We start from the raw sequence: 16,060 nt of genomic DNA, 5'->3' as shown, positions 1-16,060 counted from the left end.
TACTGTTCCCTTTCTCTTTCCCTCTAAGTTTCTGCTGCCCTTGTGGATACCTCTGTTAAAACACTTATCAGGCTGTATTGTAATTGTTTATGTCTACAAGTCTCTCCCAGTAGAATATGATCTCAGATGAGAAGCTGTATGTGTCTATAATCTTAGTGGTATCCAGCTCTTAGCTAAGGGGTCAATGCTTAGTGGGTGTTTGACTGGTGAACTCACTTCCTGCTGTTTTTCTGTGTGAAAGCAGGAGCATGGAGGAGCAAATGAGAGAGAGGGAAGAATGGACTGAATCCTTACCTGCTGCTCCCTTGGTTTTGTAGTTTAGACAAGATAAGTATCTTCTCTGGATCTCTAGAACCTCTTTATAAAATGAAAGAATCAAAGTGATAGACTTTTGAGATAACTTGTGCTTTTTTTTAATTTATTTTTTGGCTTTTTAATGTACTTACTCAATTATCAAGATCTGATAATAATAGCTGTTAAGTTTTGTCCTTCTCCAGTATATTTGCATTTAAATAAGAATTGAAGGATGTTTTGGCACACAGTATAAGCTGTGATCTTCCCCAATCCTAAATTAGTGGGGTCCAAATGAATGCACTTTTGCTTTGCAAAGGTCCGAAAAATTTAGTGGTCCAGTGGTGACAAAGTATGAATCATTTATTTGATTGTGACAAATCTGCAAAGAACCTTGTTTGTGGCTTTGCGTAATCTAGCTCTCTCTCTCTCTCTCCCCCTCTCTTTATCTCTCTCTCCTTGTCAGCTGGAAATAACTCACCAACCCTCCCTCTCTGCCTTTGTGGCCCCATCCCCTGCTGTGACCATGGAGACTCTCAGCAGCTGTCGGACTACCTTCCTCTCTGATCTGGTGCCCAATGGTTACCTGGTTCAGGTCTTCCCAGGCCACCCTGAGGTAGAAGGCCTGGCCAGGGAGGTAGGGCTGGAGAAGTCTGAGCAGTGTGACCAAGGTGATTTGAGCTCCAGGGAAGAGAATGGTCAGAACAAGAAGAAAATCAAAGTCAACAAGATCTGGGATTTTATGAGTCGTAGAAAAGAGGCCTCCAGTCAGGCGAAGAGACCCCAGTCCATGATTTTACTGGGAGACAGTTCCAGACCATCAGAGTTGAAGCCCAAAGTCACATTAAAAGATCGAATGAAGGCATTCAAAAGGTTGAAGCCTTCGACTGGGGCCTCCAAGAATACTACTCTTAGGAGCAGCAAGGTCCAGGAACCCCAGGAGGTGTCACATATTTACCACATGAGAAAGGCCCAGGAGGCCTCAAAGCCTTTTCGTTATTCCTACTCAGGACACAATGAGGGCCTGGAGCCCTTCCTTGCAGATGTGCAAAGACTGATGCCCAAGAACCAGAAAGTGTTGGCCTTTGATGATTTTGGCATCCATGTGGAGGAGGATCACTGGGAAAAAGAGTCCTCTGAGCAGTCTGGTAGGGGCAGGTGGGCCAGGAGCTACCTGAAACACACATTCCCTGGAGACTGCGAGGCCCCATGTAGATCAGCTGGAGACTCCAGAATCCAGGATCCTGAGTCTGCCATTAAGGCCTCCACCTTAGAAGGGAATGTGGAAAGGGGCTACGAGGAGAGCCTTAGGCACCTGCGTCGAGACAAGGCTGTGCCTTTTGGTAGTGTTGTCAAGTTCTTCAGCAATGTGGCCGAGATGGCCCGCAAGTGGCGTGCATTATCCCGGGAAGAGCTGCAGATGAGCCACCGGCGTGACAAGACCTACTTCATCAGTGGTGGCAGTGAAGCCCTCATCATAGAGGGTGCTGCCTCCCAGGCCTCCTTCCCACTCAGCCAGACCCCTGAGGTTATGGTGTGGGGCAATGTCATTGAGAGGTGCCAGCACTGTCACCAAAAGGCCTCACAAGCCTCATGCACATTTGAAATGAGCATTGAGGGCAAGAAGACTTTGGGCCAGGCCCTTGAAGACCCCTGCACTGCTGCTGCATTAGTCTCAACCTCCACCTCACCTGTCTTTGAGCTCCAGGATGACCCAACTCCACAGACTGGGTGCAGTTGCCATTATGGCCATGTCTTCACCATGGAGAGCTCCTCAGAGGAACTTGATGAAGACATTGAGACTGTGGTCAACATCCTTAAGGAAGATGACAGTGCTGGACAGTCCCCTGAGCCAGGCACCTGTGCCAAGTTAACCACCAAAGCTGTCATGGAGAAGCTAGAAGAGAAGCCCAATGAGATGGAGAAACCAGAGGCCTGCAAGGGGGCCGGGGCATCCATCCAAGGAGGACAGCCCCAGGATTCTGACTTGGATATGAGAACAGCAGGTGCAGACAGAAAAGCCAGCAAGTCCAGTACTGGAGTCCTGGGTACTCAGGTAAGGTGGGAGCTGACTTTCCAAATCACCATTTGAAACATTCAGAACCCTGGAAGCCAGTTAAACTCTCATGCCTTTCCCATTACCCTACCTTCCATCAGGAATGTCCCAGAAGGAATGTTCCCACCAGTCAGTTGCCTGGGAATTGACTCATCCTAAAAATACTGGGCAATTTTTGTCCCTTCATTGGGCTGAACGCCTGCAGTTACATCTCAATTCAACCTTGAACAAAAACTGAAGCTCTGGGAATGCCAGCAGAATGACCAGGGTCATTTAATTATGCTCAAGAGAGCCATAGTCTCCTATTTTCCTTAGCTGTGGGGCATTTCCATGGCTTTGCCACCCTATCCTTCCCCACCAACAGGAGCTGAATTCAGAGACTAGTGTCCAGCAAATCCTCTGGGACTGAGTGTCAGGAGACCTGGATTTGTGTCTCAGTTCTGTTCTCAGTTGTCCATATGACTTTGAGACAAGTCCTTTCATCTTGTTGGACCTCAGTTTCCCTGTGGAGGGGAAGGCGCTTTCTTGGTGTCTGGAAAATCTCTAGGTGTCTTCTGACAACAACACTCTGTTGTTCAGCCTGAAGAATGTAAGTAGAAAACAGCCCAATAACCTTCTTCCAGCATTCATTATATCCAACATCTGTCAGGGTGTAGTCATATTACATTGTTTTCATTTAATTAAAGTAACCTTGTGAGGATGGAGTGATTATCCTCATTTTACCAGTGAAGAGGCAAGCTGAGAGGGGTTTAATGACTTATCCAGAGTCATAGATTGTAGCAGAATTTGGATTCAAATTTTCACTTTTGACTCCAAGTCTGGTGCTTTTGTCTAGTTGTCTGTAGTGTTCCAGGGATTTTACTTGAGTGATGACAAGCAGGTACTCACCATGCCCTCATGCATGGACAAAAAGAAATGTGCTAAAAGTAGTAGGAGGAATGTTGGATAAGTATGAGAAGGGACTATCTGGCTTTGGGACTTAAGAATGTCTTTGTAAGCAAATATTCTGTAGTTTATCCAGATAATTTTATGGCAAAGTGTTTTTTAAGGGTAGCTAATTAAAATTCTTCTTGGTGGTGGTGATGGGAGTAGTCTAGCCTGATAGCTCTCAACCTGTCCTGTCATCTTTCAAATCATACTTTGAGAGAAATTGGGTCCCAGCAGGACAAAAGCAATAAGCCTGCTTTTTCTGGAAGGGAATTAATATGTTTATAAATATTTTATTTTTATTTTTATCATATTTGGTAAGCTTTAAGAATATAAAGATTGGCATAATATTATTAGGAGTAAATTTTATTGCAGTGGTTTTAAGACCAACAATCAAACAAGCAAACAAACATACTTAATGATTCCATTAGCTGATAATTGCAGTTGGAGACTGCATATCTGATGTTACCAGTCACTAGGAAAAGGGTCATAGATGAGCAAGCACCTCACTAAGTGGCTGTGTGGACTGGACACAGAGATGCTTTGTAGGTTCTTTAAAAGCACAGGCTTTGGAGTCACAAGGGCTTGAGTGGGATTTTCCTTCTCATCTGTGAAACAGGATAAAACACATCCTATATAAGGGGACTTGTTATGGGGAATCAAATAAGCTAGAGTACCCAGTCTATCACCTTTTGTGACACATTGCAGGTTTCCACAAAGTGGTAACTGTTGCAATTATTAAATTTTGGTAAATTATTAATAATTGTGAACAATATCCAGCCAGGAAAACAATTCAAAACAGTACTGCAGCTGGTGAAGGCTGCTGAACAAAGTGTCTGAAGTCAGGAAACTGGCTTCTTTCTAGTGCCATTTATATCCTTGAATTTGTGAACTTAAGACAGATATTTCCCCTCTATGGGTCTCAATTTCTCCATATGATCCAGAGAATTTGTACCAGATAATTCCTGAGTATCTTTCCTCTTTGCCATTCTCTAGTTTTTCCTCTCAGCTATTTCTCTGAGTCCAGTGGGAGACCTCTTACTGTGCAGTGGGTTGTTTTGGATTAGATCTCTTTGGCAGGCTTCCTGTGCCCTCTGCTGGTTGCTCAGATATGCTGCCTATCTTTCCTTGGAGTAGTAAACAGCAGCCTAGACAGACGTTGAGGTCCAGGGAATAAGCAAAGTGTATTGGAAAAGCTGCATGCCAGGAAACATTGGTGTAGGACAGGGGTCCTGTTGACCGTCTGATCCAGTCACTCTGTTTTACAGATGATGGGGACACTGAGTGCAACAGGGACAGGATTTCCCCTGATACACAGAAACGGTGAGGCAAGTGGGATATGAGAGTTCTAGTCTAGGATCAGCCACAAATTTCTCCTGACAGACCCCCCTCTCCCTTTGGGTTTTAGCATCTACCAAATCTTCATCCTTCCCAAAGACACCTTGCAGGTCCACTGTGAGGCTAAATTGACATAATGAATATGAAAGCAGTGCATTGTTAAGTAGCAAAGACCATGTGATTACAGTGGATCATTACATGCTAATAAAGGTGAAAAACCCTGCTTGCAGAATGGCTTAGGTCTTTTTGTGTTTCCTAAGGAAACTGCTCGGCTTGCCCCACAATGATGGGGTTTACCTTCAAGGGAATAATATCAGAATGTAGGGATGGGCTTTCTTCAGAGTCCTTAATTTGGAGTTTATCAAGGGAATTGAAACTTCTCTGTGCCTCACTCTTTGTATTAGGAAAACCAGGGAATTGATATTAATTATAGCTAACATTTACGAAGTGCTTATTATGCACTCAGGCACTTACACATATGGACTCATTTCATCACACAACTACCCTCTGAGTCATGGAATGTCTTTAAAATACAGATGATAATAATACTTACTTCATAGGGGTTTTGGGAAGATGAAATGAGTGCTTGCTTATAGTAGTGTCTGGCTAAGAGTCATGGTGCAATAAATGTTAGCTATTTGCATAAGTTATTAAAAACAAGATTGCTACTTTAAAAAGTATTCACAACCTAAGAAGTTGAGAGTTATGTTTTATTTGGGAAATGTTATGTTATGTTATAAATGTTATGTTATATGTGGGAATTTTTAGGACTTCAAACCTGGGAGACAGCTTTTCGAGTATCTCTGGGAGAACTAATCTGAGGAGGCGAGGAGAGGAGCCAGGCTATATAGAAGTTTTTCAAAAAGAGGCAAGTAGTCTGAACATCAAAAGGTTACTGTTAGTTAAGGAAAACCAGATAACCCAAGTTAAGGAATTTAGCAATTTAGCACTTTTCTGTGTATGGGAAGATGCAAGAGTCTGGGTTCACTGAAATCATTCCTTTGATATGCACCTGAGCTATCTGGGCCAGTATCCTGTTTGCACATTCTGAGTTTCTCATGACTCACCAAGGGGAGTGATTGTAGTCTAATGGCTACTAGATGACAGATATTCTTCTTCCTGAGTTACCTTAGTACTCACCAGCTCACATTGGAGGGCTGCAATGGCTGATGACTGTGGCATCCTTGTTTACTGATACGGCAGGAAATATTCCATTCTTCAACATATAACAAAAAGAGACTGTACCTCAAGTCTGGCATTAGCTAACACTTTAGTGAGGATTAGTAGAGTACAAATTGAAGGAAAAAGGAAAAGAAAGATAAGCATTCTTTAGATTTGAAACGGACTTTGTAGAGTGCTTTTCCATATATAAATTGATTGCAGAACTAATTATCATTATTATTATTTTCATATGATAGATAAGGAACTTGAGCCATGGTTTATGAGAAACAAAATATTGAAGCTGGAAGCAAAATGCCTATTATCAAATTTGTGGTTTGTCAACTGGTATGACAGAACATACAAACACTTGCTCATCAGTTTTCATTAAAGATTAAGACTTTTATTTATTTATACTTTTTTTAAATGTTATTTTATTTTTAAACTTTACAATATTGTATTGGTTTTGCCAAATATCGAAATGAATCCGTGACAGGTATACATGTGTTCCCCATCCTGAACCCTTCTCCCTCCTCCCTCCCCATACCATCCCTCTGGGTCGTCCCAGTGCACCAGCCCCAAGCATCCAGTATCGTGCATCGAACCTGGACTGGCGACTCGTTCCATTTATGATATTATACGTATTTCAATGCCATTCTCCCAAATCATCCCACCCTCTCCCTCAAGTTTAGAATTGTAATATGTGCAATTAAAGCTACAGGGATAGTAAGAAAACTATTTCAGTATTCAAGGAGAGTAGGATGTGTATTTTCAGGAAAAGATGGTATGAGGAATGGAAATGCATTTTGTTTAGAGGAAGAAAGTGATTTTTCCCCTAACACTGGTTATTTCTGTATGGAATGAAAATATGAGACAAATAAGTATAGATACAAAAAATTATGAGAGGTTTGTAAAAAGGAAGCCCTGAGAAAAGAGTTTTGTACAAAGTCAGGCTGGGATTAGATTATGTTTAATTAAGAAAGTGGATTTTGTTACAGAAGGTAGGCAGGTGTAGGCCTAGAGTTTGGTTTTCTCTCTTTGCTAAGAGAACAAACTTTTCTTGGACTGTTGAACTACTTTTGATAACAGATTGTGAGTTTCCTTGCCTTCTAAATGATCTGTATCTGCATTAAAATATTATATTGTCACTTCTGCTGAAAAATAAGTATTGTTTCATACTGATCTATGATGCTTTTAATATTTGCTTTTTGTTTTTTTTTTAATTTATTTTAATTGGAGGCTAATTGCTTTACAATATTGTAGTGGTTTTGCCATACATTGACATGAATCCACCATGGGTGTACATGTGTTCCCCATCCTGAAGCCCTCTCCCACCTCCCTCCCTAACACATCCCTCTGGGTCATCCCAGTGCACCAGCCCCGAGCACCCTGTATCATGCATTGAACCTGGACTGGCGATTCATTTCACATATGATAATATACATATTTCAATGACATTCTCCCAAATCATCCCACCCTCACCCTCTCCCACAGAATCCAAACGACTGTTCTATACATCTGTGTCTCTTTTGCTGTCTTGCATATAGGGTTATTGTTACCATCTTTCTAAATTCTATAAATATGCATTAGTATACTGTATTGGTGTTTTTCTTTCTGGCTTACTTCATTCTGTATAATAGGCTCCAGCTTCATCCACCTCATAAGAACTGATTCAAATGTATTCTTTTTAATGGCTGAGTAATATTCCATTGTGTATATGTACCACAGCTTTCTTATCCATTCGTCTGCTGATGGACATCTAGGTTGCTTCCACGTCCTGGCTATTAAAAACAGTGCTACGATGAACATTGGGGTACATGTGTCTCTTTCAATTCTGGTTTCCTCAGTGTGTATGCCTAGCAGTGGGATTGCTCTGTCATATGGCAGTTCTATCCCCAGTTTTTTGAAGAATCTCCACACTGTTCTCCATAGTGTTCCCACTAACAGTGTAAGAGGGTTCCCTTTTCTCCACACCCTCTCCAGCATTTATTGCTTGTAGACTTTTGGATTGCAGCCATTCTGACTGGCATGAAATGGTACCTCATTGTGGTTTTGACTTGCATTTCTCTGATAATGAGTGACGTTGAGCATCTTTTCATGTGTTTGTTAGCCATCTTTGTGTCTACTTAGTTCTTTGGCCTATTTTTTGATTGGGTCGTTTATTTTTCTGGAATTGAGCTGCAGGAGTTGCTTGTATATTTTTGAGATTAATTCTTTGTCAGTTGCTTTGTTTGCTATTGTTTTCTCCCATTCTGAAGGCTGTCTTTTCACCTTGCTTATAGTTTCCTTCATTATGCAAAAGTGTTTAATTAGGCCCCATTTGTTTATTTTTGCTTTTATTTGCATTACTCTAGGAGGTGGGCAGGTGAGTCTTTTTAGTATTTCCACCTTGTTGGGAAGAAGTGTACACACACATATATCTCACATACTAGCAAAGTAATGCTCAAAATTCTCCAAGCCAGACTTGAACAGTACGTGAACCATGAGTTTCCAGATGTTTGAGCTGTGTTTAGAAAAGATAGAGGAACCAGAGATCAAATTGCTGACATATGTTGGAGCATAGAAAAAGCAAGAGAATTCCAGAAAAACATCTACTTCTGCTTCATTGATTATGCCAAAGCCTTTGACTGTGTAGAGCACAACAAACTATGAAAAATTCTTCAAAAGATTGGAATACCAGACTTCCTTCACTTGCCTCCTGAGAAATCTGTATGCAGGTCAAGAAGCAACAGTTAAAACTGGAAATGCAGGGGTTATTATTCAGCTGCCTGTTGCTCTGGCTAAGCCATGAGAAAAACACCATGGGGAAAGAATAAAAGCAAAATATAGCAATACAGTATAATCTAAACAAAAGTACATCAGGTTTATTAGTTGGGGTCATCAAGCCCTGCAAAGCTAAGGAAAAATATAGTGTGGACCTTGGAATGCTGGGTCAGTGCCACTTCAGAATGCTGCTTGTGCACACACGAAGATGTTTTCCCAAGGCATATGTGGGTCTATGACCTCCAACTGGGTGATACCACTTCTACAAGAAAATAACAAAGATAGTTCAAATTAATCAGTAAAATAAGAGACGTGACCGGGGATACAGGAGGCTGACTTCATCATAGCATAACAGATACGTTCTGCTTACCAAGACACTAAATAAAAGTGATGTGACTCCAAGGAACGGGGCTCTTGATCCAAGAGGTCTTGAGTCCCTCGGTCCCATCTTTTTAAAGCTTTAATTCTGTCTCTAGCTTCTTTTTCTCAAACTGTGCATTGACCACTTTTGATCCCTACTTGCTGTGCTGACCACAGCAAGTGGTGCCCAACATAGGGCTCCAAAGTGAAGGATAGCTGAGAGCAAAGCTAAAGTTGAAATATCGGTGCAGGGTCCTGAAGAACAGTGGGATGAGGTCTTGAAAATACCCCTTTGCATTAAGTAATACTCTCTCAGGCATTGAAACTGGGGTTAAGCATGGAAAATTCAGAAAGCTCAGAACGATACCGGCCATATATATGCTTCTTAAAGCAGCTTTTAAAAATGAGGGTGAGGGGGTAAAAAAAATAAGTGAAGGCCAGCTATTGGAAGTTTTACAAACCATTAAGAAACATTGCTTATGGTTCCCTTCTCTCAGTACTTTAGAATTTACTGTATTGCTATATTTTGCTTTTATTCTTTTCCCATGGCTTAGCCAGAGAAACAGGTGGCTGATTATTAACCCCTGAACCTTACCTGCCTCCTGGTAAATCTGTATGCAGGTCAAGAATCAACTGTTAAAACCAGACATGGAACAACAGACTGGTTCCAAATTGGGGAAGGAGTAAGTCAAAGCTGTATATTGTCACCCTGTTTATTTAACTTTTATGCGGAATACATCACAAAAAATGCTGGGCTGGATGAAGCACAAGCTGGAATCAAGATTGCCGGGAGAAATATCAATAACCTCAGATACACAGATGATACCACCCTTATGGCAGAAAGTGAAGAGGAACTGAGAGCCTCTTGATGAAAGTGAAAAAGGAGAGAGAAAAAGCTAGCTTAAAACTCAACATTCAAAAAACATGGCATCCGGTCCCATCACTTCTTGGCAAATAAGTGGAGAAACAATGGAAACAGTGACAGACTTTATTTTCTTGGGCTCCAAAATCACTGCAGATGGTGACTGTAGCCATGAAATTGAAAGATGCTTGCTGCTTAGAAGAAGAGCTTTGACCAACCTAGACTGCGTATTGAAAAGAAGAGACATACTTTGCTGACAAAGGTCCATCTAGTCAAAGCTATGGTTTTTCCAGTAGTCATGTATGGATGTGAGAGTTGGACTATAAGGAAAGCTGAGAAGTCAAGAATTGATGCTTTTGAACTGTGGTGTTGGAGAAGAATCTTGAGAGTCTCTTGGACTGCAAGGAGATCCAACCAGTCCATCCTAAAGGAAATCAGTCATGAATATCCATTGAAAGGACTGATGTTGAAGCTGAAACTCCAATACTTTGGCCACCTGATGAGAAGAACTGCCTCATTGGAAAAGACCCTGATGTTGAGAAAGATTGAAGGCAGGAGGAGAAGAGGACAACAGAGGATGAGATAGTTGGATGGCATCACCAACTCAATGGACATGCCTTTGACTCAACTCTGGCAGTTGGTAATGGACAGGGATGCCTGGTGTGCTGCAGTCCATGGGGTCACAAAGAGTTGGACACGACTGAGCGACTGAACTGACTGATATATATATATATATATATATATATATATATATATATATATATATATATATGGTGGGCAGGGCACTCCCTGAGTGAGTAAGACTGCCCCCCCCGCCCCCCACCGCTTGTGGGTTCTGCTATCTAGTCCTTCCAGGACACTTGAAAAGGAAGAAGAAAGTCCAAAATGAGTACCACATTAAGGTGTTTCTGAATGCACCAAATTGTGAAGTTGATGCTGTTGCAGCCCCAATTTGGCAACCCACTCCAGTGTTTTTGCCTGGAGAATCCCAGGGACAGGGGAGCCTGGTGGGTTGCCATCTATGGGGTCGCACAGAGTTGGACACGACTGAAGCGATTTAGCAGCAGCAGCAGTTTATTTTCCAGAGAAGACAAGGGCACCCCACTCCAGTACTCTTGCCTGGGAAATCCCATGGATGGAGGAGCCTGGTGGGCTGCCGTCTATGGGGCTGCACAGAGTCGGACATGACTGATGCGACTTAGCAGCAGCAGCAGCACCAGCACCAGCGGCAGCCGTATATTTTCCTTTAAGACATTATAGTCTATGGATAGTGTAACCTTAATTCAGAATGTGCCTTAGTAAAAGTACAATTGGCTGCCTTTCACCTTGTTTTTCTTATCCTCTGACTGATTTGGAGGCCCCTACCCCTGTCCTCTAAGCTTAAAGCTGCTTAGTTCTGGTATCCCTCTAAGCTCACTTTCCAAAAGGCTGTGTCCTCCTGAATTGCATAGAATAGTGTTTCACAAATACTTCAAGTCCTAACGCTTAGTACCTGTGAATGTGACCTTATTTAAGAATAGGGTGTTTGTAGATGTAGTCAAGTTAAAATGGAATCATACTGGATTAAAGTGGGCCCTAATCCAATGACTGATGTGTTTATGAATATTGAGAAATTTGTACAATAACAAAAAGACACAAAGAAGACCGTGGAATGATAGATACAGAGGCTGGAGTAATGTACCTGCAAGCCAAGGAATTCCAAGGATTGCTGAGAGCTACCATGAGCTAGGTCCAATAGAAGCAAGGTCCGATGCTCTAAAGAGCAATATTGCATAAGACCTGGAATGTTAGGTCCATGAATCAAGGCAAATTGGAAGTGGTTAAACAGGAGATGGCAACAGTAAACGTCAACATTCTAGGAATCAGCGAACTAAAATGGACTGGAATGGATGAATTTAACTCAGATGACCATTATATCTACTACTGCGGGCAGGAATCCCTCAGAAGAAATGGAGTAGCCATCACGGTCAACAAAAGAGTTCGAAATGCAGTACTTGGATGCAATCTCAAAAACGACAGAATGATCTCTATTCATTTCCAAGGCAAACAATTCAATATCACAGTAATCCAAGTCTATGCCCCAACCAGTAACGCTGAAGAAGTTGAAGTTGAATGGTTCTATGAAGACCTCCAAGACCTTTTAGAACTAACACCCAAAAAAGATGTCCTTTTCATTATAGGGGACTGGAATGCAAAAGTAGGAAGTCAAGAAACACCTGGAGTAACAGGCAAATTTGGCCTTGGAATACGGAATGAAGCAGGGCAAAGACTAATAGAGTTTTGCCAAGAAAATGCACTGGTCATAGCAAACACCCTCTTCCAACAACACAAGAGAAGACTCTACACATGGACATCACCAGATGGTCACACTGAAATCAGATTGATTATATTCTTTGCAGCCAAACATGGAGAAGCTCTATACAGTCAACAAAAACAAGACCAGGAGCTGACTGTGGCTCAGATCATGAACTCCTTATTGCCAAATTCAGACTTAAATTGAAGAAAGTAGGGAAAACCATGAGACCATTCTGGTATGACTTAAATCAAATCCCTTATGATTATACAGTGGAAGTGAGAAATAGATTTAAGGGCCTAGATCTGATAGGTAGAGTGCCTGATGAACTATGGACGGAGGTTTGTGACATTGTACAGGAGACAGGGATCAAGACCATCCATATGGAAAAGAAATGCAAAAAAGCAAAATGGCTGTCTGGGGAGGCCTTACAAATAGCTGTGAAAAGAAGAGAAGTGAAACGCAGAGGAGAAAAGGAAAGATATAAGCATGTGAATGCAAAGTTCCAAAGAATAGCAAGAAGAGATAAGAAAGCCTTCCTCAGTGATCAATTCAAAGAAATAGAGGAAAACAAGAGAATGGGAAAGACTAGAGATCTCTTCAAGAAAATTAGAGATACCAAGGGAACATTTCATGCAAAGATGGGCTAGATAAAGGACAGAAATGGTATGGACCTAACAGAAGCAGAAGATATTAAGAAGAGGTGAAAAGAATACATAGAACTGTATAAAAAAGATCTTCACGACCAAGATAATCATGATGGTGTGATCACTCACCTAGAGCCAGACAACCTGGAATGTGAAGTTAAGGGAGCCTTAGAAAGCATCACTACGAACAAAGCTAGTGGCAGTGATGGAATTCCAGTTGAGCTACTCCAAATCCTGAAAGATGATGCTGTGAAAGTGCTGCACTCAATATGCCAGCAAATTTGGAAAACTCAGCAGTGGCCACAGGACTGGAAAAGGTCAGTTTTCATTCCAATCCCAAAGAAAGGCAATTCCAAAGAATGCTCAAACTACCACACAATTGCACTCATCTCACATGCTAATAAAGTAATGCTCAAAATTCTCCAAGCCAGGCTTCAGCAATACATGAACCGTGAACTTCCTGATGTTCAAGCTGGTTTTAGAAAAGGCAGAGGAACCAGAGATCAAATTGCCAACATCTGCTGGATCATGGAAAAAGCAAGAGAGTTCCAAAAAAACCCATCTATTTCTGCTTTATTGACTATGCCAAAGCCTTTGACTGTGTGGATCACAATAAACTGTGGAAAATTCTGAAAGGGATGGGAATACCAGACCACCTGACCTGCCTCTTGAGAAATCTGTATGCAGGTCAGGAAACAACAGTTAGAACTGGACATGAAACAATAGACTGATTCCAAATAGGAAAAGGAGTAAGTCAAGGCTGTATATTGTCACCCTGCTTATTTAACTTCTATGCAGAGTACTTCCATGCAGAGTACTGAAGAAGGCATTACTCTTGCCTGGAAAATCCCATGGACGGAGGAGCCTGGTAGGCTGCAGTCCATGTGGTCGCTAAGAGTCGGACACGACTGAGTGACTTCACTTTGACTTTTCACTTTCATGCATTGGAGGAGGAAATGGCAACCCACTCCAGTGTTCTTGCCTGGAGAATCCATGGACAGAGGATCCTGGTGGACTACCATCTATGGTGTTGCACAGAGTCGGACACAACTCAAGCAACTTAGCAGCAGCAGCAGCATGCAGAGTACATCATGAGAAACGCTGGACTGGAAGAAACAGAAGCTGGAATCAAGATTGCCGAGAGAAATATCAATAACCTCAGATATGCACATGACACCACCCTTATGGCAGAAAGTGAAGAGGAACTAAAAAGCCTCTTGATGAAAGTGAAAGAGGAGAGTGAAAATGCTGGCTTAAAGCTCAACATTCAGAAAACGAAGATCATGGCATCCGGTCCCATCACTTCATGGGAAATAGATGGGGAAACAGTGTCAGACTTTATTTTTGGGGGCTCCAAAATCACTGTAGATGGTGATTGTAGCCATGAAACTAAAAGATGCTTACTCCTTGGAAGGAAAGTTATGACCAACCTAGACAGAATATTAAAAAGCAGACATTACTTTGCCAACAAAGGTCTGTCTAGTCAAGGCTATGGTTTTTCCAGTGGTCATGTATGGATGTGAGAATTGGATTGTGAAGAAAGCTGAGTGCCGAAGAATTGATGCTTTTGAACTGTGGTGTTGGAGAAGACTCTTGAGAGTCCCTTGGACTGCAAGATCCAACCAGTCCATTCTGAAGGAGATCAGCCCTGGGATTTCTCTGGAAGGAATGATGCTAAAGCTGAAACTCCAGTACTTTGGCCACCTCATGCGAAGAGTTGACTCATTGGAAAAGACTCTGATGCTGGGAGGGATTGGGGGCAGGAGGAGAATGGGACAACAGAGGATGAGATGGCTGGATGGCATCACTGACTCGATCGATGTAAGTCTGGGTGAACTCTGGGAGTTGGTGATGGACACAGAGGCCTGGGTGCTGCAATTCATGGGGTCGCAAAGAGTCCGACACGACTGAGCAACTGAACTGAACTGAAACATGAGCTAGGAGGCAAGGAAATATTAATCCCTGGAGTCTTCATAGAGAGCATGTCGCTGCTGATACCTTGATTTCAAACTTCCAGCCTCCAGAGTGTGAGAAGAAATTCTGATTGTTTAAGACACTCAGTTTGTGGTGATTTGTCATGGCAGCCCTATAAAATGTATGCTCCTCCAGCTAGAGTTCTGGCCCCAGGTACAGCCTGGAAAGAGATCTAATTAGGCTAATTAATATGGAGGTCTGTTTTCATCCTCACAGAGAATGAGGAACCCCTTCTGCAAAATGATATTGAAATTAGTGGACTATCAGTAATTGTGACCAGAGAAGTGAAGATGTTCAGATCATATAAAGAGGATTTAGGGGCAAGTATCTCCAAAATCTTACTGTAGAATTTGACTTCATGCTCTGTAGGTATCTCCCCCTCCCTTTATCCAAAATCAAAAGAAAAGTGATGTAGTCCCTTCCATTTCTGGGGCTCAGTTTTTTTTTTTTTTTCCATCTGTTTAATGAGAGAGTTTGATTGTATGACCATAAGAGGCTTTCCAGCTCTAACAATTTATGGATCTAGGAGGCAGAGTTAGGATTAAGGAGAATTATAAAAAGCAAGCTTGTGACCATGTCTAAGGATTCATACAGATTTAGTACAGTAACTTGTACCTTCTACTGCTTTATTTTCAGAACTACCCAGTGGCTTTTGTTGTGCCTAAGAATGAACTGACTTTGATAACTTGTCTCAGCCCTTGGAAACTGGGTTACCAATTTGGCACAGAACCTTACCTGTATTGACCTAAAACAAATAGACTGCCAGATATTTCTCCAGCAAAGATGGGTTTCTTGGAACGCCACAAAGAAATACAATTCATGGTGTGCAACTTTGGCAGGCCATGTACATGTCCTTGCACAGAAAAGGAAGGAGAACACTTTTATACAGGAGAAAAGAAATTTGGGAAGGCTATGGTAAACAAAGAGTCCATGGCTTTTCATTGGCTGAGTCCTTGCCAGGAAAGAATATGAGTCTTTCCTCTTCTTTTTTAGTTTTGCTATTTTTTCCAAACCAAACTTGGCCCACTTACCTGATGGGCAGCAAAGCCAATCTACTGACACTAGGTTGTGGGGAAGGAAAGTGCTACATCAATTTTCTCTCCCTTGGTCCTTATTTTGTCATAGCAAAGAATTGAAATGACAGACCAGGATAGCTTTGGGAGGCAAGGTTTATTGAAAAAGCAGTACACTCTCAAGACATGAGAGCAGGCCAAACCCTGCAGGAGTGGTCCCGTTCAATTCTGGCTTTCATTTTTATATCCTTTGTTCCCTCCCCTGGGTGGTTCAGTTCAGTTCAGTCGCTCAGTCATGTCCGACTCTTTGCGACCCCATGAATCGCAGCACTCCAGGCCTCCCTGTCCATCACCAACTCTTGGAGTTCACTCAGACTC

General features: G+C 42.1%; 1 protein-coding gene across 3 annotated transcripts in view; it reads left to right on the top strand.

The window, feature by feature from the left end:
- The window catches only part of ARHGEF9 (Cdc42 guanine nucleotide exchange factor 9), a 420,451-nt gene that overhangs the window by 76,550 nt on the left and 327,841 nt on the right, over nt 1-16,060 (top strand). For 2 of the 3 annotated variants that reach the window (XM_027535132.1, XM_027535130.1), the window contains exon 2: nt 758-2,347. In XM_027535132.1, the coding sequence (XP_027390933.1) occupies nt 818-2,347 (1,530 nt within the window). In that variant the 5' untranslated portion in view covers nt 758-817. Of the gene's footprint in view, nt 1-462; nt 2,348-16,060 lie in introns of those variants that run through there. The other variant, XM_027535131.1, reaches the window with a different exon arrangement.

This window comes from Bos indicus x Bos taurus, chromosome X, assembly GCF_003369695.1.
Source record: "Bos indicus x Bos taurus breed Angus x Brahman F1 hybrid chromosome X, Bos_hybrid_MaternalHap_v2.0, whole genome shotgun sequence".
Lineage (NCBI taxonomy): Eukaryota > Metazoa > Chordata > Mammalia > Artiodactyla > Bovidae > Bos > Bos indicus x Bos taurus.
The sequence above is the reverse complement of the archived record's forward strand: the minus strand, read 5'-3'. Positions and strand labels throughout refer to the sequence as shown.